The sequence below is a fragment of the Nymphaea colorata genome, chromosome 1, assembly GCF_008831285.2.
Source record: "Nymphaea colorata isolate Beijing-Zhang1983 chromosome 1, ASM883128v2, whole genome shotgun sequence".
NCBI classification, from domain to species: domain Eukaryota; kingdom Viridiplantae; phylum Streptophyta; class Magnoliopsida; order Nymphaeales; family Nymphaeaceae; genus Nymphaea; species Nymphaea colorata.
Window position 1 is genome coordinate 21,215,881 of NC_045138.2, and position 26,092 is coordinate 21,241,972.

The 26,092-nt window shown below is 36.7% G+C and overlaps 2 protein-coding genes across 5 annotated transcripts in view; one reads left to right on the top strand and one right to left on the bottom strand.

Annotated features, from left to right (window-relative positions):
• Window positions 1-15,028, bottom strand: part of LOC116259622 (tRNA nucleotidyltransferase cca2) — a 48,695-nt gene extending 33,667 nt beyond the window's left edge. The window contains exons 1-8 of the mRNA XM_031637481.2: window positions 14,744-15,028; window positions 14,135-14,265; window positions 10,336-10,453; window positions 8,552-8,604; window positions 4,771-4,820; window positions 4,569-4,667; window positions 3,679-3,788; window positions 3,382-3,509 (exon numbers count right to left, since the gene is read on the bottom strand). Coding sequence (XP_031493341.1) covers window positions 3,382-3,509; window positions 3,679-3,788; window positions 4,569-4,667; window positions 4,771-4,820; window positions 8,552-8,604; window positions 10,336-10,453; window positions 14,135-14,265; window positions 14,744-15,010 — 956 coding nt within the window. The 5' untranslated portion in view covers window positions 15,011-15,028. The remainder of the gene's footprint in view (window positions 1-3,381; window positions 3,510-3,678; window positions 3,789-4,568; window positions 4,668-4,770; window positions 4,821-8,551; window positions 8,605-10,335; window positions 10,454-14,134; window positions 14,266-14,743) is intronic.
• Window positions 15,029-16,542: 1,514 nt separating this feature from the next.
• LOC116259633 (SWR1 complex subunit 6) lies at window positions 16,543-26,086 on the top strand. Of its 4 annotated transcripts, none has more exons than XM_031637499.2 (6): window positions 16,543-17,115; window positions 18,914-18,987; window positions 19,062-19,175; window positions 19,395-19,497; window positions 25,597-25,703; window positions 25,792-26,086. In XM_031637499.2, the coding sequence occupies exons 3-6, from the start codon at window positions 19,071-19,073 to the stop codon at window positions 25,993-25,995; spliced, it is 519 nt and encodes a 172-aa protein (XP_031493359.1). In that variant the 5' UTR covers window positions 16,543-17,115; window positions 18,914-18,987; window positions 19,062-19,070; the 3' UTR covers window positions 25,996-26,086. The 4 variants fall into 4 exon arrangements, with proteins under 4 accessions (XP_031493359.1, XP_031493370.1, XP_031493352.1 ...); XM_031637510.2 differs by lacking the exon at window positions 16,543-17,115 and adding an exon at window positions 17,382-17,421; XM_031637492.2 differs by lacking the exon at window positions 16,543-17,115 and adding an exon at window positions 17,684-18,209.
• Window positions 26,087-26,092: the final 6 nt, after the last annotated feature.

The following is a 26,092-nucleotide window of genomic DNA, read 5'->3' on the forward strand; positions in this document are numbered from 1 at the left end:
GATGTCATGACATCAAGCTTCAACTTAGACCTAACTATTTTTTGGGTTTTAACACCTTTAACCTTCGTTATTCCTGATCTAGTAACAACGACAAAACAAACTTTATATCTGCCAAGAGGTTACATGACTTAAATTCTCACAAAACAAATTAAAAGAATAACAATATAATGACAAAACATGGTTTTAGATCAGGTTACATTGATATAAAATGTGGTTCTACATCATGTTACATTGATACTGCATTATTTTCTAAAGATACTTGTGCAAGAAAAAGAACTTTACTACTTTATGTTGATGATATGCTGATGACCGCTAGCAAAAAGAAAGGAACTAAGGAAGTTCAATCCTTTTTCTAGAAACACGCTTACAATGATTTACTTGAGTTTTTAAAACTACTTTTTAGGAATTGAAGCCGCTCCTGCACAAGGATATTCTGTCGCAAACCAACTTTGCTTTAAACATTGTTGCCAAGTCTAGAACAACAGCTGATAAAGACTAAAGTTGTTGTAACTCCTGAAGTAGTAAGAACTAAGATGAAAATTGAGTGGGGTTTAGGCAATGTTGTAAAATGCATATCGTAACGTGTATTGGACGGATCGACCTATATGTTGTATCGTAAACGAATCATAAAATTATATTTTTAAATCCAAAAAATCAGAAAAGAAAATTTAAAAGTTACATTCTTCATTAAAAAATCATATTAACTCTAAAATTAATATTTCACATTTAAACGGCCATGAATTGCATCAAATATCAAACGTACAATGATAAAAATATACATAGTGCAAAAAGCAAGCACATTTTCATTAGAAATAATTAGAATTGAGAAATTAAGTCACTCTCAATATTTAAATGGATATCAAGCAAACAAGCATTAGTGTGTATGACTTACTCCTCGAGGTCTTGAAAAACTTAATGGCCATAAACTTCAAAAGAAAAAAAGAATGGAAGAAATAGACCAAACAAAGAAACCAGTAAAGACCTATTTTTTGATGCCTAACATCAGCTCTTAACTTCTTTTCACTTTGAAATGCAGGAAACACCTCTCATGACATGCTTGCTATTCAGCCTTAAGGAACTTATGTACCCTTAAGATTAAAAAAGAAAATTGTGACACTAATGTACACCTTATGATGCAGATATTAAGCATAGCCACAAATATCACTCTCGAAAATTAAAAAAAGAAAAATGTTAGGTAAAAATACAAGAAATGAAAAACTGATAAGTATTGTATTGCATTTAGGAGGTCATGTTAAATAGCTAAAACAAGAGGAAATAAAACAAAGGAACAAAAGTTGAAAACAAATAAAAACAGAAAATGAAATAAAAAATAATTGAAAAAAATGCGACAAAAGCGCATTAAAATTACGATAAATTCATTTTTAATGTTTTTTTAATATATCACGATACTTTCCCATTTTATTTTTTTTTCTCGTTAAGCAATGTCTGTGGCTATGATATTGAGGTATACCACAAGTCACAAACAATATAGTACTAATACCCTTGGAACTAGTTGAGTGAGGTAACCATGCAATCGACATGAGTACAGGTACGGATACGCATTTGGACACAGGTCGGACATGATCAAACCTATGTTGGATGATATCAACGCACACATGGCTGTATCTGTCCTTTTTTGGACTTGGACAAAGTTGACCAAGTCCATTTTGTCCACTAATTAGGTTCTAAACCATCATGTATATACAATGAAGATGAAGAGCCATCAGCAGACACTAAAGGGATGTTCATGTTCTTTGTGGTCTAACTCTATCAGTTCAGCAGGATTTTCCAATGATATTTTCCGGCGATTTTGCAGCAACCTAGTTTTCTTTAGTGAATTTTCTATATTTTTTGTTTGTTAAAATCTTATTTTGTGTTATATAAATATATGTGCATGTGTACAGCCTCGTACCCAAATTTTTGAAAGTGCTTTACAACCATACCAGCACCTGTACTCGTACCTATGTGACATAGGTTTCAAGAGTGCACCTAATTGGTCACCCCTAGTTCACATTTTGTATCATAACATATTTGTGCATGTCACTAGACTCACTACAACAGTCCACCTTCTATCTTCTTTGCCCCTCTACAAAAACATGAAAAAGAAAATCATGACAACCATCATTGACCGTATCATCAATATACATTCTAACCAGTCTCCAGATACTATGTAGCTAACATCAATCAGCAACATTTGTCTCACTAGCATTTTCAAATTCCTGCAATTCCCATTTAAAACAAGCCTAGCTAAGAGAAAAACAAAAGAAATATCAATGAGTAATGCAATCTAGAAATAGCAAAAAACTGGAATTTACCTAAACGTGGGTATATGCTGTTTAAGCTGAAGCTTAGGAAATCATTTAGGACTTATAGTGTGAAACTTTGCAGGAGTAAATGCTGTGGAGCTTTCAGTTCATGTGGAACAACTGGTGTCATGCGCTCACATGAACGCCAAGAAATTTTGACAGCTATATGTGGAGAATAGAACAAGTACAAGATTTTCATATCCACTTTCAATCTACTCTTAAGATGTCAAAAACCCATCAAGCATATGAAATTTTTATATGTACTGGAAGTAAATCATAAGCATGTATCCCACATGGGCTGCCGTCAAAGACGTCTAAAAAATGAGACTGACAATGAAGAGATCTAAAAAACAGTTCACTGATGTGAGATTTGTTAAACAACAAGGTTTTCGGATCCTCCATCTGGATCCAAAATCCAGCACGTTGAACGATGTCTCACGTTATTCAGTGCCCTTGTAATATGTGAAGTCTCTTACGATTCTACGTTCTTGTAAACTGTGTTGAGGTATTCAACGTCCTTGCAATATGTGAAGTCTCCTAGGATTCTACGTTCTTGTAAACTGTGTTGAGGTATTCAATGTCTTTGTAATATGTGAAGTCTCCTAAGATTCTACGATGAAGAGTCTCTTAGGATTCTGCAATTGTAACTGTTATCTCTTATAAATATGGGCCATGTAGACCATCCTGGTCACGGCTTCTTCTTCTCAGCTTCTTCTTGTTTCATTCTTTCTCTCTACCTTCCTGCATCAATACAGATTTCTAGTTGCAGATATTGGTGCCAGATTTCTATCAAGATTGAGCAGACCAGTTTTGACTTCTGAGTTAATATTCCACGAATCATGACATGAACATGTAAGCAATGATGTAGTGAAGATTAACCAGCCTCAATCTACCGGCGGTTTTTAAATAAAAATAGGTGTAAAGTCAGCATGAATCTACACATGGTTGGTCAGGTTAAAAACATATGTATCAAATTCTTTTCACCTCGAACTGCACTTCATTGGGCTTAGGGCCATTTAGTTAACAAAGAAAGAGAGTTTTTATATGTAAAGATACACAAGATAGGCAGAATTACCGGTCACAGTCATCACTTACGGAACCTGCAATGCCTTCAGGAAGGCCAAATACAGTCCAGAACAGTTCCAGGTCACAAATGTAAGTCATAGCTTTTACAGCTTGATTGCCAGATACCATGAGATCAACCTGCAGAAACAATAGCACAGGGTTATATTCACAATTGGTTATAAATTATTAGCAAGCAATATGTCCAGCAGGGTAGCAAATAGCAATTCAAATGCTGAACTATGGATTAACAAAAATGTATATAATTTTCATTAAAAAATGCACCATGTGCAAAAAAATAAGGCATTACTTCATGGCCTATCCTCTCTTTGCTAACTTTATCAGATACTGCAGCTTTAACTTCATCATCAGAAGCAGCCCTCTTCAGCTCCTCATGCAGTCGGAATCCAAATCTTGCACCTAGCAGATAGCATACAATTAAGTTCCTAAGTGCCCACAGGACATCACCTACCAAAAAATATGCAGGACAAGCCCTAGATACAATCATTGCACAGATATAGTTGCAGTATGTGAAAGGCACCTATTAGTTGCTTAGATCTAGAACTGGAGGTAAAATTGTTCATCCCAGGCCTGAACCAATGTCCACCCCTAACTCTAAACCATAGTGACCAAAACTTTCTTGCGGTTTTTTCTTGGGTATAATATGGCAAGCTTGAAAAGAACAGGAAAAATACAGTAAACATGTAAAAAATTTAAAAAAAAATAAAAAGTAAGGAAAAATAAATAAGGAGCAATTAATAATTCAAAGTTCAAACATCAAAAATAAGTAAATTTGCTACAAATAAAAAATAGAAAATGAAAACAAGCAGTTTGGCATTAAAAACCTTGAAAATAAAATTGAAAAAGGGAAAAAAAAACTTGTTTTTTCGGGTTTTTTTTCTTTTTGGCATTTTTAAAAAAAAATGGCATTTGTTTTTAAGTTTTAAACAGCCAACTTATTTTTCACTTTTTTGTGATACGCTTTGAACCATCGAAGTAAGCAGATTGGACCGAATTATACAAAGTTCATGCAATGTAACATGCATGTGAATATAAATCATTGGGTATGATGAATAATGGAAATGATAATACAAAAACATGCAAAGCTATCTGTTTTATATGAAATCAAAATTCACCAACATTTTGCATTTACATTATTCTGGCAATTTGAAATTGATACACTCAGAACCAAAAAGATACCAAATCGGATAGCTCGCAGGACTCGAAGAGGATCATCCAAGAAAGTAGCTTTTGGAGGTAATGGAGTAGCAATAGTTCCTTCTTTTAAGTCTTCTATGCCTGAAAGAAAAGATATAGCAACCTAATTTGTGTGACAGAATACAAAAATATAAGAATCAGATGGGTAGAATTCAAAAACAGTTTGAATGAGTTGTAATGTTACCTCGACCAGTCAAATCCTCAACCGTATCAGTATTTATATTGTAGAATAAGCTGCCAAAACAGAAATTAAAATCACTCATTTCAAAGCCAAAAAAACACTGTTTGCCCAATATGGTGGAGCTAACCTTAACCAATTCTTACTTCCCGAAAACAAATACATAGTAAACCATCAATTGCCTACAAAATCTGAAACTTGAGAGCTTGGCCAACTCTACCTAAGAAGCATAATTGTGCAATAGAGTTTCTTTCTCAAACATTTCCAACATTGAATCCTTCCACAATTTTCTTACCTTGTTTGACTGATAGTTCCATCAATTGATTCTCTTGTCATGATCAATTACAACATTGCCAGGCTTGCCCCCTTGAAATTTGATTATCGCAACCAATTACAATATTGTCAGGCTTGTCCCCTTGATCGTACAATATATTTACATTATTTTGTGTTTTTATAGTCCATTTACTTAAGATAATACATTTAAAACAGAAAGTATCTCCATTTCAATCTAACTAAAAACAACAAAGAATTAAAATTTGAATAAAATGAAAAGGAAACTCCCAAGATCTAGATTATATGGGCAGGCTTTGAGATTGTACATTCCATTGGCTCTAGGTAAAACAGATCTCATGCACAAGCTAGTTGGGCCAGAAAAGCGTCAGACGGTCAGAGTATCCGAGCTGACAGATGAGTTGCAGAAAACCGAAGCCATGCATTGGGCCGAGCCAGTCCGTACAGGGGAAAGCATGTATTACACACAATGGAGTATGGACTATGGACTACTGCAAACGGTCACCCAAGATCCCGTGGGTGACACAGAAGGCCTGATAGGCTGCCCAAGCGTGCAATCATGTATGAAAAGTGAATCAGGCCTAAGAGGAGTCGTATCAGCCCTTCACCCAAAGAAAGCTTGGCAGTCAAGTGCCACATGCCTCTCTAGGCTGCACACTTGCACATGTACCATGTAAAGTTCTGTAATAAGGGTGCCTATATAAGGACATTCTCCAAAGCCTTGCGGGGGTTTTTTTACTTAAAAGAGAGAAGGGCCTCGGCCTAAGTAAAACTCTAGGGCCTTACCTTCGCCGCTGGATAGAGTTGAGTTGCACTTGTCCTTGGGAAACAGCCTCTGGAGCTTAGCTGCCCTAGAGATGTGAAAGCTGCAAAGCTTTGAAAACCTTAGGCCGCACTGGGCATGTAGAAAAAAAAAAGTAGTCATACAACAGTTTTTTATGAGCACCCCAAATTTCCTCCAAGCTCTTAGCCTTGTTTTCAATTAATTTTCCAAGCTTCTATTCCAAATTTCTTAAGCATTTCATGAGAATTGGCTCTAAGATGCTTCATTTACTGATTAGTATGACCAACTCCAAACCCTAGATCCAAATCTAGGATCAACTCCAAGCCTTAAATCCAAAACTAAGGCCAAACCTAATTCTTAGATCCAAAACTGCATCAAATCTAAGCCTTAAAATCCAAAATCTAGGATCTAAATTCTAAACTTAAACCAAATCTAGGTCCAGTCCATGCCCTCAATCCAAACCGAAGCCCAATTCCTAGCATTGAGTCCAAAACCAGATCCAAGCCCACTTTAGATTTGAATGCAAATTCACATCCAAATTCTAGATCTAAATCTTGATTTGTACCCGATCTTTATATCCAACACTCTAGATCCAAATTTCTTCATCTAGATCTTAAACTAGATCCAATATTAGAGTCTTGATCCCAATCCGAGTACTAGGTCCAAAAAATCACAATTCAAGATCTAGATCCAAAATTGAAGTCTAAGTCCTAGAACATAATCCTAGTTTGAATCTAGAACCAAAATCCAGATCGAAATAATACTCAATGTCTCAATATTCTAATCTAAACTGCAAACCCAAATTTCATGCATCAAGTATTAATTTAACCTCAACATTTTGGACAGCCCATCCAAGATCCAAGATCTATTTCAAAAACAGGATCCATGCTTGCATCCAAGATCCAAATCCCCATACTGTTTTGGAATTATCTCTAAACCCAAATCCAAGATTCATGCTCAAGATCATGCTTGGATATCTAACTCAAGTTCAAGCTTTCCACATTCTAATCCGGGTCTAAAAGTTGGATCCAAAATGCGAAACCCAAACTAGATCAAATCTAGATTTGAAATCTAAATTCAAACTCAAGTGTCTTCTATCCAAATTTCAAAATCAAGAATAGAATTTAAAAATCCAAAAATCAAGTTCAAGGTTTCAAATAAAAAAAAAAAAGTCAAAATCTAGTGAAAAAAACATAACAATAACATATTAAAAAGAATGATGGGCAGGCCGGCCAAGCATTAGCCAACCACCCTGCCAATGAATGGCTGGCACGCTTCTAGAACAGTGTGCCCTTAAGCAGGGCACAGCAGGCTCTTGGCCCGGCGTGTAGGAGGTTCCATGCTCAAATCTATATGCTGCCACTTTTTAAAAAAATAAATTTTTAATGAAATGCTTGACTCGGCTCAACCCAATCTTCAGCTCGAGCCGAGTTCGAGTTTTAAGAACTCGAGCTCGAGCTAATGAAATCGAACTTGACTCAAGCTCGAGCCGAGTTCGAGTTTCTTTCAAGACACTCAAACAGAGTTCGAGCTGGCTCAACTCTACCTGAACTCGCACATGAACAGCCCTAGTATACTAGTATCTACTACCTTGGATCTACCATCCACTAGCAAGAACTAGAACCTCTCTCTCTCTCTCTCTCTAAGAAAACTCCAGTAAGCACTTCTCATCTCAATGTGGGAGACATAGCAAGTTGAAGGAGGAGTAGCAAACAAGCTCTCATGTCATTTTCACGGGCTTAATTTTCAGCCAATGTAGTGCCAAGGGTTACCCCAAGCCTTTGCTTAGTCTACTCATCTTACTGTAGCAAAAGTTATTCTTTTGGATTAGACAAAAAGCATCCCCAAGCACCTGGCAAATGTCACTCAGATCCTTCATTTCTCAACTATCGACAAAAAATGGTCAGATTCTATCAAAACATTTTATTCCTTCAAATGGCTTAGGAACCATGCAAGCAAATTGGGGAAAACTCTCTTCAAAGAAAGTCATTAATTAAAGCCAATTGTCTATTTTAAGCAAGATAGACAACCATCACATCATTCGATGTCAAGCTTTCACTCTGCTTGACCCTATGTCAGCAATGCACAATTGCAACCATAGCCTGTGTGTCCACTAAAAAAAATTAGACCTAAGCCATGTCTCCATGTGCAAACCCAACATGACACATGAAAATTGGCTTGCTGATGGTCCATAACTTTGCTAGAAGTACGTTGGATTTGAAATTTCTTTTGAGATACATCTATGTTACGAAAATGAAATAACCATATAGTGACCAGATGCCTGGAAAGGTAATGTAGCTTCCATGAAAATGACTGATGCATGACTAGACAAAAGTAGAAAGCAGGCCTGCGGAGAATAAGAATATAAAGAAGCATTGAAGGCTTTGGAGTTGTACCTGGACTACTTTTTCAGTATGGATCCTACTTGAGCCCCAAACTGGGCTACTGTTTTTTCCAATTTTTAAGTAATTGTTATGGGAATGTGGTGATTGATGAATGAATATTGAGATGTCTCTTTTGAATTGTTCCTTTTTTTTTTCCTAATTTGATTGTCCCTAGTGAACTACAGGCCGATGGCACACTAGCCTCGCCAAAATTGAGAACAGAAGCATCCAAGCGAATGGAAGGTTCTCTATACATCTTACAGCAATCTATGTTGTAAATGCAGAGACAACTAAGAAGCAAAGAAAAAACCAAGCGGAAGTCGAGTACCTGTTAATAGTTAAATCTCTCCTATAGGCATCTTCCTCGGCCGTACCAAACTTCTGCAACATTGTATAAAGGACAATTAAATAAACGTGACTAGTAATAAATGTCATTAAAATAGCTTTAGGGGTTTTAATTTTCAACAAATATTAGTTAATAGAATAGACACCATAATAAAGGATAAGCAATTAAGTTTATTCAGACATGCTAAGTTGATATTTAATTGATTGGAAATTTATGTACAACTGAACCCAATGACAAATAAGAAGATATTAGTATTTTCTTTCAAAATTCAGCCTCAATTACTAGGTTGCATAGGCTTCTCTTTCTTGCAGCCAGAATGTTGGTGGGATTGGATTGTCAAGGATATCCTGAACCTAATCAGCTTTATCACTTACATGTTAAATTAGTCACACTGTAAGTTACATGCAGCCATGGACAAGCTAAAGCATCTTCAACCAAATCTAAACATATAGAAGAAACCATTTAGAACATAACCAATTCAACTTTATGCTACGACTCAAAGTTAGAAAAAGTGCATTTTTTATTGTATATATAAGCAATATGATGATTTTATGAGTAACATACTAAGATCAATAAATTACTTATCAACAATGCAAACTGCTGTGTTAGAAAGCACAAGTGACTGTAGAGCAGACTGGAAACTCTTGGGAAAAATAGATAGAGGATTCGCAAGTAGCCGAGCATGTAAATTGAAGATCTGGTTAGCAATTCCACATATGAAAAGATGTGCAAGTCTAAAAAATAGATACATGATAAATACCATACAAACCAAACTTGGCATTCATTGTACCGTAGTATTATTCTTCTTATAACCCTGGTGCAAAATTTTATGCATAAATATTGTAAGGTCAACCCTAAATATATTCATTTCCATCATCAAAATCATCATCCCACTAACCCACACAAAGTTGTATGCAATGTTCAAAGTTTGAAGTCCATGATAAGCATGGGCATCAGGTGGGGTACCCAACCCGACTCGAGCCCCAAAAAAGCCACCGGGCCGGCTCTGGTGGGCCCGACTAAGCCCGGTTCGGCCCAATAAGATTTTTTAATATTAATTTTATTGATTTTATAGATAATTATATGATTTTATTATGATTAATTATATTTATATACTATTTTATATTAAAAATATATGTTTTTAATTTTAATCAGGCTAGGCCCGGGCTCGGGTTTCGAGCCAAACTCAGGTCTTCGGTCGGGCCTGGGCTGGCCCGATGCCCAGGCCTAGTCCATAACCACAAATATCGTTTTCACTTTTCAGGCTTTCATTGGAGAGTTTTTTCTCGGTCTTTTTCGGCAAAGTTGTTTTTTTTATTTTGGGGGGGCGGAGGGGAACCTCGAGAAAATCTCAGAGTTTTTTAAAAAATAAAAAATTAAAATTTTAGGTAAAAATACATGAAATGAAAAACTAATAAGGAGATATTAAAAAACATCTAGTTAAAATAATAAAAATGATAAAAGTAATACCGATTCTATTGCATCTAGGAGGTCATGTTAAATACCTAAAACAAGAGGAAATAAAACAATGAAAACAAAAGTTGAAAAAAATAAAAACAGAAAATGAAATGAAAAATTTGTGATAAAATCACAATAAATTGATTTTTAACGTTTTTTTAAATATCATGATATTTTCCAGTTTTTACTGTTTTCTTCATTTTTCTCGTTAATATCGCAATATTTTCGAAAATATCATGATATTTGTGGCTATGGTCTGAACATTCATCATATAATACAACATGGAGGAGGAATAGAGGGATTTATACCATGGCTGGAATGCGACTATGTTCTGCATAGGTTTCTGATCTCAAATTGACAAAGTCAATCCACATATCAAAGATACGCATTCTTGCAGTTTCCAAGTGCTTTGACTGGTCAGGATTGCTGCAACGCCAATAGACAATCCCAACATTTATCAACAATACAATGTAATAATAATGGTGTATTATGATTCTATGAAGTATGAACCAATCAATCATATAGAATGCTTAAGGAAGCACTCCTTAAATAGTTGCTTACCAACTGATTTTATCCATTTAAGTCATGCCAAAGTCAGTTTGATATGATGCATAGAATAATTCGCTAATGTTAAAGTTATTACAACATAATAATGATGACAATTACATCAAACACCAAGGACCAACAACCTTTCCATTAAAACATTGAAGTAAGCTGCTAGCCAATTTGCAAAAGGCTTTGTTATCTTGATAAGCCTTCTTTGAGCTTGGTTGGCGTGATAAACAGATGCAGTTGAATGTGATCTCACAAGCAATGAGATGAGCTAAATGCTAAGCTTGCTTCATGTTCAACCACAGATGTGGCATGAATGCTCGACACATACATAAAGATAATAGGTGGATGCAAAAAAGTATACACATTCCTCTAATTGCCATATATACAATGTCAATCACTAAGGTGAATAATGTGTTTGTGTGTGCATCTGTGTGTGTGAGCGAGAGAGGGACCAAGATTTAAGAGGCAAAAAATGAATGAATGAAAACGAAGAATGGATGGAAAAAAAAATGTATGGGTTTTGTAATTTTGTTCATGGAAATCAAAGCTTCTCTGGTGCACAGTACTGTTCTAACAATAAATTATGACAGAAAGAAATAGAGTGCAAGTGACAGAGAAAAAGAGCACCACATCCTTGTACATCAAAAGTGAGCTAAGCTGGAGCACCACATCCTTGTAAATCAAAAGTGAGCTAAGCTGGAGCAGCAAATCCTTGTACTCCAAAAGTGAGCTAAGCTGCTAGTCCATTGGCAAAAAGCTCAGTGCATCTCAAAAAACTTCAATTGAGCTTGGGATTTTTGGTAAACAAATGCAGTGCAATGTAATCCATGTACATAGAGCTAAAATGTCAAGAGCTTGGCTCATGTGCAATCCAGCTACAGCATGAATTCTCCACAAAACACACACACACACATGTATACACATTAAAAAAATAGGTGGATATTAAGAAAGATGTTAATTTGACAGAGATGCACAAGCATATATATATTCCCTAAGAGTTGTCATGGAAATAACAGCTTCTCTCACATACGATGTCAATCTATAAACCATTGCCACAAATATCGTTCTTGGGAAAATATCAATGAGGTTTTTCTTGGGTATTTTTTGGCGATGTTGTTTTGATGGAGAAAATTCCGGTGAAAAGTTTGACAAATTTTAAAAAATTAAGGGAACTTTGATAATCACAATGATGCCATCAAACTCAGGTTAAGAAAATAATTGTGAGATTTTCCTTATTGTGAGATTTTCAAAATCTTGTGATATTTTTCCCTTTTTTCATTTTGGATAATTTTCTCAAAAATAACGCAAGAATTTCAAAAGTATTCTGATAATTTGTGACACTGCAATGTAAACTGAATAGTGTCTCTGTGTGTTTCTATCAATGTTGTATGTATCGTACGATACGGGGCCATATCGTACGATACATATCGTCGCGTTTCAAAAATGCGATATGATACACCACCTGTATCATATAGTTACGATTCAGACACTGTATCGTACGATACAGTTACGATACGTTACGATATAATTATGATACGCTACGATACGTTAATTTTTACTGATTTTTTATTATTTTTTCAGAATTTTTTCTATTTTTTCTAATTAATTTTTTTTAAATACAATACGGTTACGATATTTTACGATACAATATATCTTAAAGCCAAACCGATACGGCTTACGATACGCTTTTTACAACATTGGTTTGTATATGTGGGACAGCGGGGTGTGCGTGTGTGCGCGCGAGCATGTGAGACAAAGAGATGCTTTGGATAAATTGTTTTTATATTAATAGACATATTTTAAAACCCATCGCCAAAGTAATAAGAAAAAAAAAATGACAAAATATTAATGAAAAGATGGGATGGATGAAAAGAGAACGTATGCTTTTTTTTATATGAATGAATACTTCCTTAGAATGCATGTTTTTTTTTTATGTGAATGAATACTTCCTTGGCACAAATTACAAGATAGAGAGAGGGAGAGCTGGAACTCTCATTCGTTAGTGTGACAAGTGATCCTACACTACACATGTGCAACCACATGCATGCGCGTGATCTCAATGCCATAGTTCACAATTGACTATTAAATAATTGTTTTTGCATATACTAAAATCAACCATAGCCACAAATATCATTCTCGAGTTTTCAACAACAAGGTATTTTTTGGGTATATTTTGTTAAAATTGTTTGTCTCGAGATAATCTAGAAAAATCCAAAAAATTAGGTAAAAATAAATTAAATGAGAAACTAACAAATAGACATAAAAATACCAGATAACATGATAAAAATAATGCCTTAATGATGATAAGAATGATGATAAATAATTTAATTTAAGTTTGAAGGAGAATTCATGATGTTGCTAATTTTAAAAAAAGAAAAACGAAAAAATGGGAAAAAGATGAGCAAAAAATGCAATAAAATCAGGAGAAAAAGGCGACAAATATATTCTTCACTTTTTTTTTCAAAAAAAATGTGTTTTGGGTTTTTTTTAATTTTTCATTTTTCTCTTTTTTTTTGTTTATATTGGAACATTTTGGAAATTATCGCAATATTTGTCCCTATGAAATCAACATTTGAACGTCATTGGATTATAGAAATGTCAAATGTTATCTGCATGTTGAAGAAACACCATTCCTAGAGTCAAGCTATTGATTCTTAGTATAGAAATCAGAAAAATGAGTTCAAGTTAAAGAGCATTATACTCTCTAGACTAGTCAAGACTATTGCTATATGAGAGTGGTGGTTATGACAATGTCAATTACAAACCAGTTGTCTAGTGCATGTCAAAGCTATATAAGTAGCTAGCTAATGCTGATGTGAAAGGGTATTCTTGACAGCAGATGAACTCTTAGAACTCCATATCATTTCAACCCTAGGATGACAGAATAAGTCAAATTAAGTCTAATACTCATATACTTCTATCTTTCCCTCCTTCCCTCTAGGCTTCTACCTACAGATTGATACAAAAATTTCTGCTCCTACAAATGACAGTTATCAGAATGTCCATACAAAGTTACAAACCGTGTCAAGGATATAAAAAAGTAACCAATGCTTATCCATAACTGCATACTTGACAGCTTATACATCTACTGAACTCCATATCAGTTGGATCATAAGATGATAAGAACGAGTTAAATTAAGTCCACACTAAATTGACAGTTCTAAGAATGCCACTTATGAACCAAAAACCTAAAATGATAGTTAGGACTTCGAAGAATACCAATAATTATAAGCATGCCAAGAATGACGGCTATATCAATGCCAATATGAACCAAAGATCTAAAGCATGTCAAAGATATTGACACGTAACTAGATCATTCTGATCAGTAAGTGTATACTTCACGACAGATGCATTTGTGCAACTCTACTCTAAACTTGGACCGTAAGATGACAGCAAAGAGTTAGATTAAGTTCTGGACTCAATTGGTCTCTTCCTACGACTACCCTGTAACAACACAAGAAAGACTCCAGTACAGAAGCGTTTACCCGTTAAAATAACAAAAGACTGCGACTTTAAGCAAACTAAAGAGTCGATAATACTAGTTGCACGTACCACTGTATGACACCAACTCCTTGTCTTTCTTCCCCGACGTGTACGGAGTATTCATTCACCTTTTCGCAGAATTCTCTGCCGAGCATGTTGTCCAATGCGATGTCTATGTCATAGCAATCCTTGCTCAGAAGCTGAAAATCCAAACAGAAGATTAAACGCATCAATGCAAACGACTTGAAGGTTTGTGCTTCTGCACAACAAGAGCGACCAGAAATCCAACAACAAATGCCCGCATCCCCATATTTCTCGATAGGAAGACTTACATTTGAAAAAAACAACAACAAAAACAACAGAAGGAAAAGAGAGTGCGAACAACCACATTAGTTACGACTGCCAAAACTTCCCAAGGAAAGCTATATCAAAAGCAGAACAACCCATTAGTCATTAGACCAAAAAGAGCGGCGCAGATGCTTCGTGTTGATCGAAAGTTATTTATCAAATGAGTTCTCGCCAATCTATAACCTCACAATTAGATGACACGACCTAATCTCCAATGCCGTTTGTTTCTGACGACCGTTGAGCTGCTCAGAGAAGAGAGAAAGCCACGTCGACACCCCGGAGCGAAGGGAAAACGACTAAACGAGGACAAATGGGCGAACACGAACTTACCTTGTCGCGAACCCAGCCACCGGCAACCCGGAGCTCGGTCTTGAGATCAAAGTGGCGGAGCACCTGGAGGAGACGGTCGAATATCTTCCGTTCCTTCTCCGTGAGCTCAATTCGGTCCTTCACCTGGACACTGGTGCAGAGCGCCATGATAGCCCCGACCCTCCTCCTCCGGCTGCTGCTCTGGCCGGCGATAAGGCGGCGGGGGAGGATGCCGAGGCGGATGGGAGGGTGTGCGAATGGGCGGGCCAAGAACGAGAGCGCCTTCATGGTTTTCCCCCCATATATTGAACCGTTTTCTTTTGGGGGTCACCTCCTCGTTTTCAAGATTCAGAAGGGCGCCCGTTGCCCTCATGCGAACCAGTGACTCGGTCCGGGAAACGATCCCGTTGACCAGAAACGTTTCGTTTCGTCGGAAGCCGATACAATTGCCGCTAAGTGCTCGTGCTCTTTAAATATTCAATTCTTTTAAAGGGCGTAAAAATTATATAAAACTTTGTTTTAGTGTAAGAAACAACCCTTTTAGAAATCATTGGAGATCCTAGAGCTATAATTAATGTAATTTAAGAATCATCTATGCAAATTATAATATTTTATGTAAATTTGGTTTTTTCAGTCATGGATTTTAATGACATGAACAGTATGGGCTTGACTACCTTAGGGGGCATTTGATGTACTCTCCCATTGTTAGCTTGGGATTTATTTTTCCTTTTTTTAGTTCGATGTGTAGGTGGTTTTTGCTGATCGTATACATGGTCAAGGTCGTCCTCCATTTTTTCTTTCCACTAACATTGTTCATGTGGATCTTTGTCCTTCTACTTAATTTTGAATGAACATTAATGACATGGATGTGATTTTTTCATTTATAATGTGGTTCTTATTCATAATTCAATGAAAGTGGATTTTGAAACTGATAAAATTGATTATCTATGCAAAATACAAGGAATTTCATTGCATAATGCCCTTGAGAAGATGTTGAAACTAAGGAAACCTGGAAACAGCATCATCGATTCACTCATTGCTGTGATTTTGAATGATATAGATTTTCGGGCACAGATTCCCTTGATTATGGATGGTCCAAGCAGATTGGCATCTCGGAATGAATTACATTATTTTTGCGTAAACGTTGGTGAATTCAATGCAAATCGACAGGCTACTGTATAATCGGAGCTATTTAGTGACATAGTCGAAGTGCTTATCAAGGGTAGAGATGGCAGATTTAGTTTCAGTTTTAAAGATTTGTATCTGAAGTTGAAACACAGAGGTGAAAATTACTCAACCAGTTTTCTTATCCATGCAAAATTTAAATACTGAGAAAATCATAATCATAGTACATTGGGCTTTAGACTATATTCAATTAGCGTGATAATTCACTTCTTTATCTTCATGTTGCATAAAACGATGAAAAGGTCTAGTTATCCCACTCTTATTTGGAATGGATACAGGAAGTGGTCAACTTTATATAACAGGAAGGATTTAAATTTTAGGAAAAGGCTATAGCGGTGAATATACTTCACCGCAATTGCAAAACAAATTGGTATATAAATAAAAAAACGAACGGTGTTCTTAATCAAACAGTGGACGGAAAACTGTTCTGTCCATTCAAACATGAGAGAAATACCTAAATTGCCCTTATCTTCCTAGGGTAATCTCAAACGAGAACGCTTTTCTCTCGGTGATAAGCACCCCATAAAAGGATATTTACGTCAAAACGCCAAAACCGCTCATTCCCCGCTTCCGAACAGTGGTTACCAGCAGAAACGAGCACCGGAAGAAAATTTTCCGAATAATGAAAGACCAACCTGCCGGAAGAGAAATTCCCGAAAAATGCCAAATTAAGGGGATCGATCATCGTTCACCTTCAACTTTGGAAGTGAACACATTTGGGGACAACGGAGATATGGGTTTTTGCTGGGATCGACGCAGGCGGGAAGATAAAACAAAAAGAGGAAGAGCGAAGAGCCGGTGAAGAATGAAGACTAGCGAGTGTTGTAGTGGCAAGGGGGAGGAGACAGAGCCGGTGAATGCGTTAAATACGTTGAGGCAGAGGGCGCTTTCGCCGCTATCTCTCCCCTTTCTCGCTCCCCCTTCCCCCTCCTCTCCTTCTGTCGCTTCACCCCTCTTCTTCTTCTTCCTCCGGCTAGGTGTTGCCTTTGTCTGCTTTGCCAGCGTTAGGTGAAGTTTTACTCCCTTTCTCCGTCATCTTCTTGTCAGTCTTGTGAAGATACCACAACGGAGGCGAGCGAATTCAGAAGGGCGTGCGCAGAGGAGAAAAAATCAAAAGCTCATCGGAGATCATTGAAACAAGAGATGGATCGTCGCTTGATCAGAAAGCCGGGCGTCGTTACGACGTGACGGAGCCAATTTTCCGGCAGGTTGGTCTTTCAGTCTTCGGAAATTTCGTTCTGCCGTCATAGGCAATGAGGACGCGATGCTTAAATCTAGGGAATAGTTTGGTTATTTTGCAGGATAACTATTGATCTATATCATTTTCTCGGAAAGTTTTCGATTTAACCAGTAAAAATATTTTGATCATTTTCAATCCATAACACACGGTCCCTTTACGGGTCATACCAACATATATATATATATAATATATATATATATAAAGTCCAGCTTCGTCTTCAATGGCGAAGAACAGGGTCTCTGGATCAGCTGAAAAAGGCGTGCGCGTCTTTATGGTACGCCCATTTTGTTCAAAGTGTGCAACAAAAACTAGATTGTACATTAATTCAGCAGAATTATATCTCAATAGAAATAAAGTCACATAAGGAGTTGTATTGTGTAGTGACTTTTTGATATTGTTTTTGGAGAGAACGATTTGGGTACTAAGGCATTGTACTTGTGATGGTGAAATATTCTAATGAATTAAAATTACGTAGTATCATTGTAACTGTAGAAGAATGGCCTAACAGATAACCTGGTCCCTTATCTTGGTTCAAATCAGAAATCAGAAAATGTCACGCGATATAGTGGCTCACGCGTAGGCGAACAGAGCAAGCATACGTTATCCTTTTAGCAGAAAGTCTCTCGTAACCGAAATATTATCTATACGTTTTTCACATTTCGCTCCTGTATGCTTGGGCTCACGGTATAAAAGCCTTCCCTGAGTGCATTTCACAGTTTTAGCGGAGGAAGAGAATATTATTCTTCTTCCTCCTCTGCTCATCCTCCGTACTGTGCCAGGAGGGCGCGTCCCTGTGTGGAAAAAAGCGCGACTCTTCTTCGTGTCGCTTTAGAAGCTGCGTTTGTTCTTCTTGGTCCCCAGACGCGAGCAACGAGGCAAAACAGGAGATCGGCGTCCCCGGTGTTCCATGATTCTCGTCCCGTCTTCCCTGACGACATCACAAAAATTGGCAGGCTCTCTCTCTCTGTCTCTGCGTTAGTAGCGCGCTTTGCTGAAAAGTTTGGGACAGAGACACGAGCAAATATTGAATGAGGACCTTGAGATGGCCATGGATATACACAGGCAAGTTGAGTTTGATATCCAAAGCGGGAGAATAGTTCTAGTCGTAGAAACGGAGGTTTTCCTGTTTGAAGTTAGGGAAATCTTTCCTGTTTGAAGTTGGGGAAATCTAATAACGTACAGCAAGTGTTTGAAGAAATGCCTGTTACTGTACATTGATATTTTGCGCAATGAACGAGCAGGTGCATCCTTGCTCCGTTATGGTTGCGCGGTGGGCGAAGCGGTAGCGAAGAAAAAAAAGAAGGTCTTCATTGATTAGAACTTGTTCATGAGCTGTATTAGTCTACACAGACGACGGGGAGTGTAGCTGGTCATTGTTAAAAAGCAAATGTTACTTAGACTTTCAAGCGAGAGTACCACTGAGAGGGAGTTGTGGCAGGTGTTTAAATCCCAATTCTATCATCACTTTGTACCTTCATGGTGTTCTGAGTTTACTTCTTAAGGGCGACTGAACGATCTCTTTTTATAATAAAAAGTGCCACTTGAAGAAGGGGTTTAGAGACAGAGGGCTTTTCCAAGTTACAAATTTGTAACGATAAAATTGGGCATGTTTTTCTCTGGTGCCTTAACCAAGTTAGGCCAAACGCTGTCACAACACACACACGCTCTCTCTCGTTTGTGCGGCTTACTAATTACCATCACACTGCTAGTAGTAGTAGCTCCAGTGGTTCATGATCTGCTAATGAGTATTTGTGTATGTCCGACAGGTTAAAGCAGCATAATATTGTTTAGTGATTCGTCAAAGTTTTCATTGTTTGGTTCGTTCCATTTAACGATTGAGGTAATGATCTTTTAAAATAGGGATGTGGTTCCTGTTTCATTCGATCATTTTCATGGTTTCATTCTCCAATCTAGGTCGCAGAGATGGATGAAGATGGTTCTGGTTTATACCGCCGGACATCTGTCCGCAATCGCAAGGTGGCTGCAAAGATGAGTGCTGCTCTTGGTAGTAGCGACAACCGGATGCAGGTCAGATGTTGACCAGAACTCTTTCAAAACCGACATGCCTTACGTTTGCTTTCTTCTCCATGAACTGCTTTTCCCATAGCCACATTGTGGACTTTCTCAATTTTCTTTGAAAGTAATGCTACTATTGCATCATTTCAACAATTGATATTGTCTTCAATCTGGTTGCACCCTTTTTTGTGTTTGTCTAGGTATGAGTTGATTGTGTTTATCTGTATGCAGGCAGCCCTTGCGCGCCTTGAAGCACTGGAGAGTGATTATGCTGGCGTGGAGACAGTAGAAATTGATGACGATGAGGATGCGTCTCTTGATGAAGATGATCAAGGTCTTCTTTTCTTCCCTTTGTTCTCTAAGCCATTTCAAACCAACTGACAAGCACACATAAATGGATGTTTGTTGCATGGAATTGTTAAATGTTGTTTTATTTGGTCTTCCTTGTTTCTTTAAAAAGCTTATAGCTGCTGTACTATGTGCAAGTCATACATTGAGGTAGTTTCACATGGTCATTGTCTATGCAGTAAGTTACACAATTGAATTTGGCAGGAATATTTTCTAGCTTCAGCTAATTGAGTGGCTAAAGGTCTTCTTTGAAATCCTCAATCCAAATAAGTAAATAGTCCTAATTATAAATGTTAAAACAAGTTGGTATATAACTGGTTATCTCTGGAACTTGCGTTCAGTATGAGATTCTATGCATCCCTAAATTTGTTAACCAATAACAAGAACTAACTTTTACAAACCTATGTTTGTATTTGTGTGCCAGTTTCGCACATGGTCCATATCATAAGAGGACGATGTGCTTGGTATAGGGGAGAAGTCATGTATCTGGAGTAGCAGGGCTAAGTGAGGATATCACATTGGCCATAGGTAAGGTTATCTTAATAAGCAACCTCTTCTGCAATTGGAAAAAATTATCAGACACGGATTAACAGTTAAATCCTGTAGTGTTGGCAGGCGAGCTGCTCCTCAAATTAAAACAACTTCTCTCTCTCAGAGGCACACACACACACACACAAACATATCGATGTGTCATGTTTGTATGTCCTTGATAATTCTATCAAGTGGTATCAATGTCCTTGATGATTGTATCAAGTAGTACCAGTGTCCTTGATGATCGTGCTGATTGGTACCAAAGGCAGTGGCACTCTTGGGAGGATGATGATGGAGGATCCGTGTCAGTTCATCATCTTGCTTGTAGAATTGAGCTTGGGGCTTCTTATGCTGGTCAAGATGACTGTGCACCTCTATCACAGATATTCATGAGAGTTGACTCTTTTTAACAGGCAATATCACTAAACAAGTTTGCATCAGTGAGAAAATCAGTTCTTCAATGTTGCAAGCTTGAGCAACACACAATCCATGTGACGCAGAAAGATTGGTTATTTGATGAGTGTAGGATTCTTGAAATGGATGGTTCTGTTGGGAGGCTTGATCTTTTGGCAGCCACCATTTTAAAGTATAGAGTTAGATTTTCACCTACCACATGAATCCAGTGATCGCCAGATGTTTACAAACATCTGTTTAGCATGAGAGACATGTTACAAGATGTGTTATTCTTAGCTTAAGCACAATGCTGGAACTCTATGTGGTGTCTAAGTGCATGTTTGAAAGTGGAGATTATGCTTGACCAGGATGATGAGGTCAACCTCTTGATAGGGTGTTGTGTATTGAGAAGAAGGTGCACAGTGCACTAGCAGCCAGCAGGATCATAGATCACATCATCCGCCCAAAGCCCCAAGGGGATGACACTTTCTCTAGCTCCTATGTCACATAGGTGTGGGGTGCAGGTGCAACTAACACACAGACACACATATATATTTATATAATCACACTAAAGAAGCTAAATATTTTATATTTAGCAATCTATGTCATGTAGGTATCAGTGTGGCACGCGCGAGAGAGAGAGAGAGAGAGAGTAGTTGAACCAGTCTCATTTTGAGATTTGAGAAAACAATTATCATATATGTTCTGCATGTTTGAAAACATATATATCAACATAAATGGTGTTTCTTTGACATGTAACATGACTTTCGAAAGCAAAAAAAAAAAATGTTCACGCTGTTGACTTTAAAATCTAAAAAACTTTCTCTGCATGATTTAAGGCATCATTTTGCTTTTATAAGATTATAATTTTTTGAGACTACAGATCACATCCATAAGGTAGTTTACAGAAAAGAGATTGAAAAATGTTAAAAATGAAAAGACTGGTCAGATCAGTCCATCAGGACTTGTTTATATATATATATATATATATATATATACACACACACATACATATATAGATGTCTGGTAGCCGACAGGGGTTAAAAAGAGTCGTCTATGGGATGGTTATAAACAGTGTCACAAAAGACATGTTTTTTCGAAAAAAACGTGATAAATAAAATTGCCATTTAAAACTTAAAAAAACACATTTTTTTGAAAATGTTTTAAAAACGGTAAAAGAGTTCATGTTTTTTTTCATTTTCTATTTTTTATTTATTGCAAATCTATTTATTTTTTGATGTTTGTGTTATTAGTTTATCTCTTATTTTATTTTCCCCTTATTTTTATTTTTTTTTTAAATTTTGAAAAATCTACTGTATTTTCCCCCTTTTTTTCAAACTCGTATTGTACCCGATAAAAACCTTGCCATTTAAAACTCAAAAACGGTATTTGTGACTATGGTTGTGACACTTGTAAATAGTGGAGGTTAGTTGAATAAGACCCTAAGTCGGGTCAGGCCTGGAAGCCCAGTAAGCAGTTTGTGTATCTGAACATCTAGTTCTTTTTTCATTGCTTTCCCCATTCTAGAGTTCCTTGGATTTTTAAGTAGGTTAATGGATCTTAAACAGCATTATAGGATGGTGAAAAGATTCATATGACACACAAAGTCACTTGGGAGTTTGGGACCTTTTTAACTTCTAATAAGTTCTTCTATTTACTCATGACTAGATTCTATACTATTTTTAGGGTATCCCTCTATGGCACTGGGAGGGTATGATTCACTTGTACATGTATATTTGTCAACTTGTTCACTCCCATGATGTTGACAAGGTATAAAATCTGTGCCTTCATATCCAGTATGGTTATAAATAAAACCAAACTTTATCAAATATGCCATATAAGAAAACCCATCTTCTTTAATGAAATCCTTTCCTTACAATTTAAACTCATTTTCTTTTTCAAGAAATCTATATTTCTAGAAACATATCATTCTTAATTTCATAACATTACATCTCTTCGATTTTCAGCCAATAAAGTTACATTCAATAGTTTCTAGTGGCAATTTATGTTGTTTTTCTATCAACAAAAAAAATATTTTGCGTCCAGAATCTCTAAGTCTACTTCCTTTTAAAGTTGAAGATAACAATTTCACTAATCAAATATAGGATTGTTGAAACTGCCTTGACACAAAAGCTTGTGGGAATATTTTTTAAAATAAAGTCTTAGTGGTTTCAATAATGGTGGTGGCATTTATGTTCTACTTGATGAGGCATAGGACATAATTTTTGATAACTAATTCAATTATTTTGAAATGATTTTGAATTTTTAAGAGGCACAAATTCTTCTCCCTAGATCCAATTGAACTATATTATTGTTTTACTCAAATTGATTCTTCATCAAGTTGTAAAATGTTTTCAAACATGTAAAAGCTTCAGATTTGGGTTTAAGGAAATCATTTGAGCACATTCAGTAAAATGATCAGTAAATGTCATGTAGTAAGTCAGTCTTCCTTTTGATATGACCAGAGTGGGACCCCATACACATAAATGTACAAAACTGAATGGTGCATGTTCAACAATACAGTCAGCCCAGAGTTTCTCATGGCTGTATTTTGAACATAAAAATACTACCTTCCAGAACAAGTCCATGGCCCTTCTCAATTAACTTACTTGACAGGCAGTCCTACATTCAACAAGCGTGAGAAGTCAATCTCATAACCACAATCAGACATTTAAAAAATGGATAAAATTCCAAATTTATTTTGGAAAAATTTTAGTGTTAGGAACAATATAATTTTTCTAAATGCTTTATGCTTTCAAATTTCTAGGTAATGCCTTTGCGGGTGTGAACTTTAGTGGATAATTTTTCTTTACACAGATAATATGGTTTGATGTCATCTGAAAGGGGACATCAGGGTCATGAATCCAAGACTCTGCTCTTGATTATATAGCTACCCTATAAGTTGAAAAGGAACTTTTTAATATTTGTTGAAAGGCTTCCACCAATTGAGATATGGAAACCCCTTATATTTTTTTCTTGTTGACATCTGTCTTCTTCATTTTGTTCCTATGGTGGCTACTTTGGCAATCTGGTTTATGCGCCCAGTTCATTAGAAAAATGGAAATAGTGTTTTCTACCTTCTTTTTTATAGTTTGCAGAGTGTGAAGGCTGTCTTTACATGGTTGCCAGATCTAGTCACAGAAAGTGTATATCTTCTTGACATGCTTGTACAAGAGAAGCTTTATTAATAATTGATGCTGGAACTTGCTCAAACTTAGGCCGAAGCCCTAAAAGAAAGACAAACAGATTCTAGGTGTCAATTTGTCTTTTTTTTCATTTCAATAGCTCCTCCCCATTGAGGTTCCAAAAGTGTTAGTTAATCCCATAGAGAACAAAGAATTCTGTGATAACCCTTTTACCGTTTTTGTTCCTTCATTTGGTAAGGTGAACCTTATCTGGGATAATAATGTCTTCATTCATCTTTCTGCATAAAATAGCTATTGAGAAAAAGGCATGCTTCTGCTGTAATGTTGAGTTTTAGTTGAGATACAATTTTTACATCCACAGTGTCTATGAACCGTTTTGGTATCATAATCTTTTGAAGGCTTTTATTTCTCATCCTTATTTAAGGTCACCATTTTGTTTCAACAAACTTAATGAGCTTCAAATTAAGGATCTAAGTGGTACAACTCTTATATCCCCCTAATCTATTGCTTTAAATATGTTCTGTGGCCATAACACTTGTCATACAACTTAAATCTCTCTGAGTACAGCAGCTTGCTCTTTTTCTGCCGCTATAAAACAAGGCCAAGTAAGAAAATCTTGCTACCAATATTCTTCGCAACAATATTGAAGATTTTTTCAATCAACACACTTCTCCAGACAGCCACTTAGGGAACTATAACCACTTTACAAGTCTTCTTTAATCCCAAGCTCTGATAAATGTGCATTTTAACTACGTACTCTCTCTCTCTATATATATATATACACACACACACAGAGATAGAGAAAGGGGGCCGGAGGGGGGGAGGTCTCGATCTTTGAGAACTGCTTTTTTTGATCAAGTGATAATTTTTTTGAAGTCTATGAAGCATTTTAAGGAAAAGGAAAAATTCAAGCTTCGCACTCAAGATGTGCCAGAGCAGAATGGATTGAACACCTGATGCCTGTAGTTTATTGGTTTTTACTACAACTTTCTTACCGAAGGATTACTCTTATTGGCAGGTTAAACAGTAATACTTTCCTAGCAAATATTAGCAGTCCAGATAGGGTGAAATGGCTAAGGTCAAATGGTTCATGGGGATACTGGAGGTTCTATAAATTCTTTTGAGGCACGGGTATAAATTTAATGGAAGGTTGAACTGAATATTCATGAGAATAATGTTTAGTTAACGGAAAAAAAAAAGTTAAACATGGTAACAAGGCTGTCATGTACTTCTGGTTTTTCTGAATCTGATCTCATTTCAACTTACCATGCACTGGAAATGAGACAATCTCCAAACTCAGTATGATTCACACAAGCACAACAATCAAGAACAAAACACAAAGAACTCAAAAGATCACGATGCTTCAGTAATAATGGCATACAACACTTACCACAAACAGTAAAAATGAAAAGCTCCATTGGCAGATAAGAGTACTCGAAATACTGCAATGAAGAGACAAAGGGGCTTCAACCCTTCACCATATGAAACGAAAGCAGCCAAGGGCTAGTTGTTGGGCTTATTCAACGGCCGTCGGCCAGAAATATGGCCACTGGGTAGCTCAACTACTAGCTGGCCAAGTAATTGGCCAAGAAAGGATACAGATAGAAAGAAGAGTATATCTATGTGTGTGTTACACATATATACGTAACAGATATAGTATACCATGCTCACATGCACATGCATGAACAGAATGTCTTGGGAGCAGTGGCGGAGCCAGAAATTTCTGGCTAAGGGGCACTGTAAGTTTAAATTTCAAATTTTAAGGGCACTCATATGTAAAAAACTGAAAATTAATGAAGTTTCTATATGTAAATAAAGTACATTTTGTGGGCAGGTGTGAGCAATTACCCACATCAGCTACAACATGGCTCCGCCACTGCTTAGGAGTACTTTGACGACTCTAAAGCATTTGCATTTCTGTAGTCTTCTCTAAAATTAATGTCTTAATTTCTGAATGCCGGTGTCCTGTAATTTTTCTGCTTTAGAGCTTGTCTAAACCTCTCTCTATTGTTTAGCTTATGTGCAAAGGAAACAGAAGGGTGGAAGACGTAGGACAAGGCAGGCAAGGGCTCTTGAGAATGCAAAGAAGGCACCTAAATCCTTTTTGGATATGTTACATGAGGTGAAGGGCACCATAGAATTTTTGAATTGAATTTCCATGCAGATGCAATTTACCAATACTGACATTTTTTTTTGTTTTATTAATGCAGGCAAATCTGGAATCTTTGCCTCCAAATATACCCTCTTACCTCACTGCTGCAGTGGGTCCTCCAAGTTCATCCTCCCGTCGGTATTTCTGTTCTGTCTGTGGGTATATTGCAAATTATACATGTGTGCAGTGTGGGACACGTTTTTGTTCACGCCGCTGCCAAGCTGTACATAATGACACTCGTTGTCTAAAATTTGTTGCTTGACATGTGTTGGACTTAGTAACCATTGCTGCCCACTGTTTCTCATTGTCCGGTTTTTAACCTTGTTTTATTCAATATAGATGTGCTTTATCCATTCTGT

Excerpts from the sequence above, each read along its gene's own strand:
- LOC116259633 (XM_031637499.2), top strand. The coding sequence starts at position 19,071 with ATGGATGAAGATGGTTCTGGTTTATACCGCCGGACATCTGTCCGCAAT. Across the intron at positions 19,176-19,394 it reads GTAGCGACAACCGGATGCAG|GCAGCCCTTGCGCGCCTTGA; the intron begins GTCAGATGTTGA and ends ATCTGTATGCAG. Across the intron at positions 25,704-25,791 it reads TTTTGGATATGTTACATGAG|GCAAATCTGGAATCTTTGCC; the intron begins GTGAAGGGCACC and ends TTATTAATGCAG.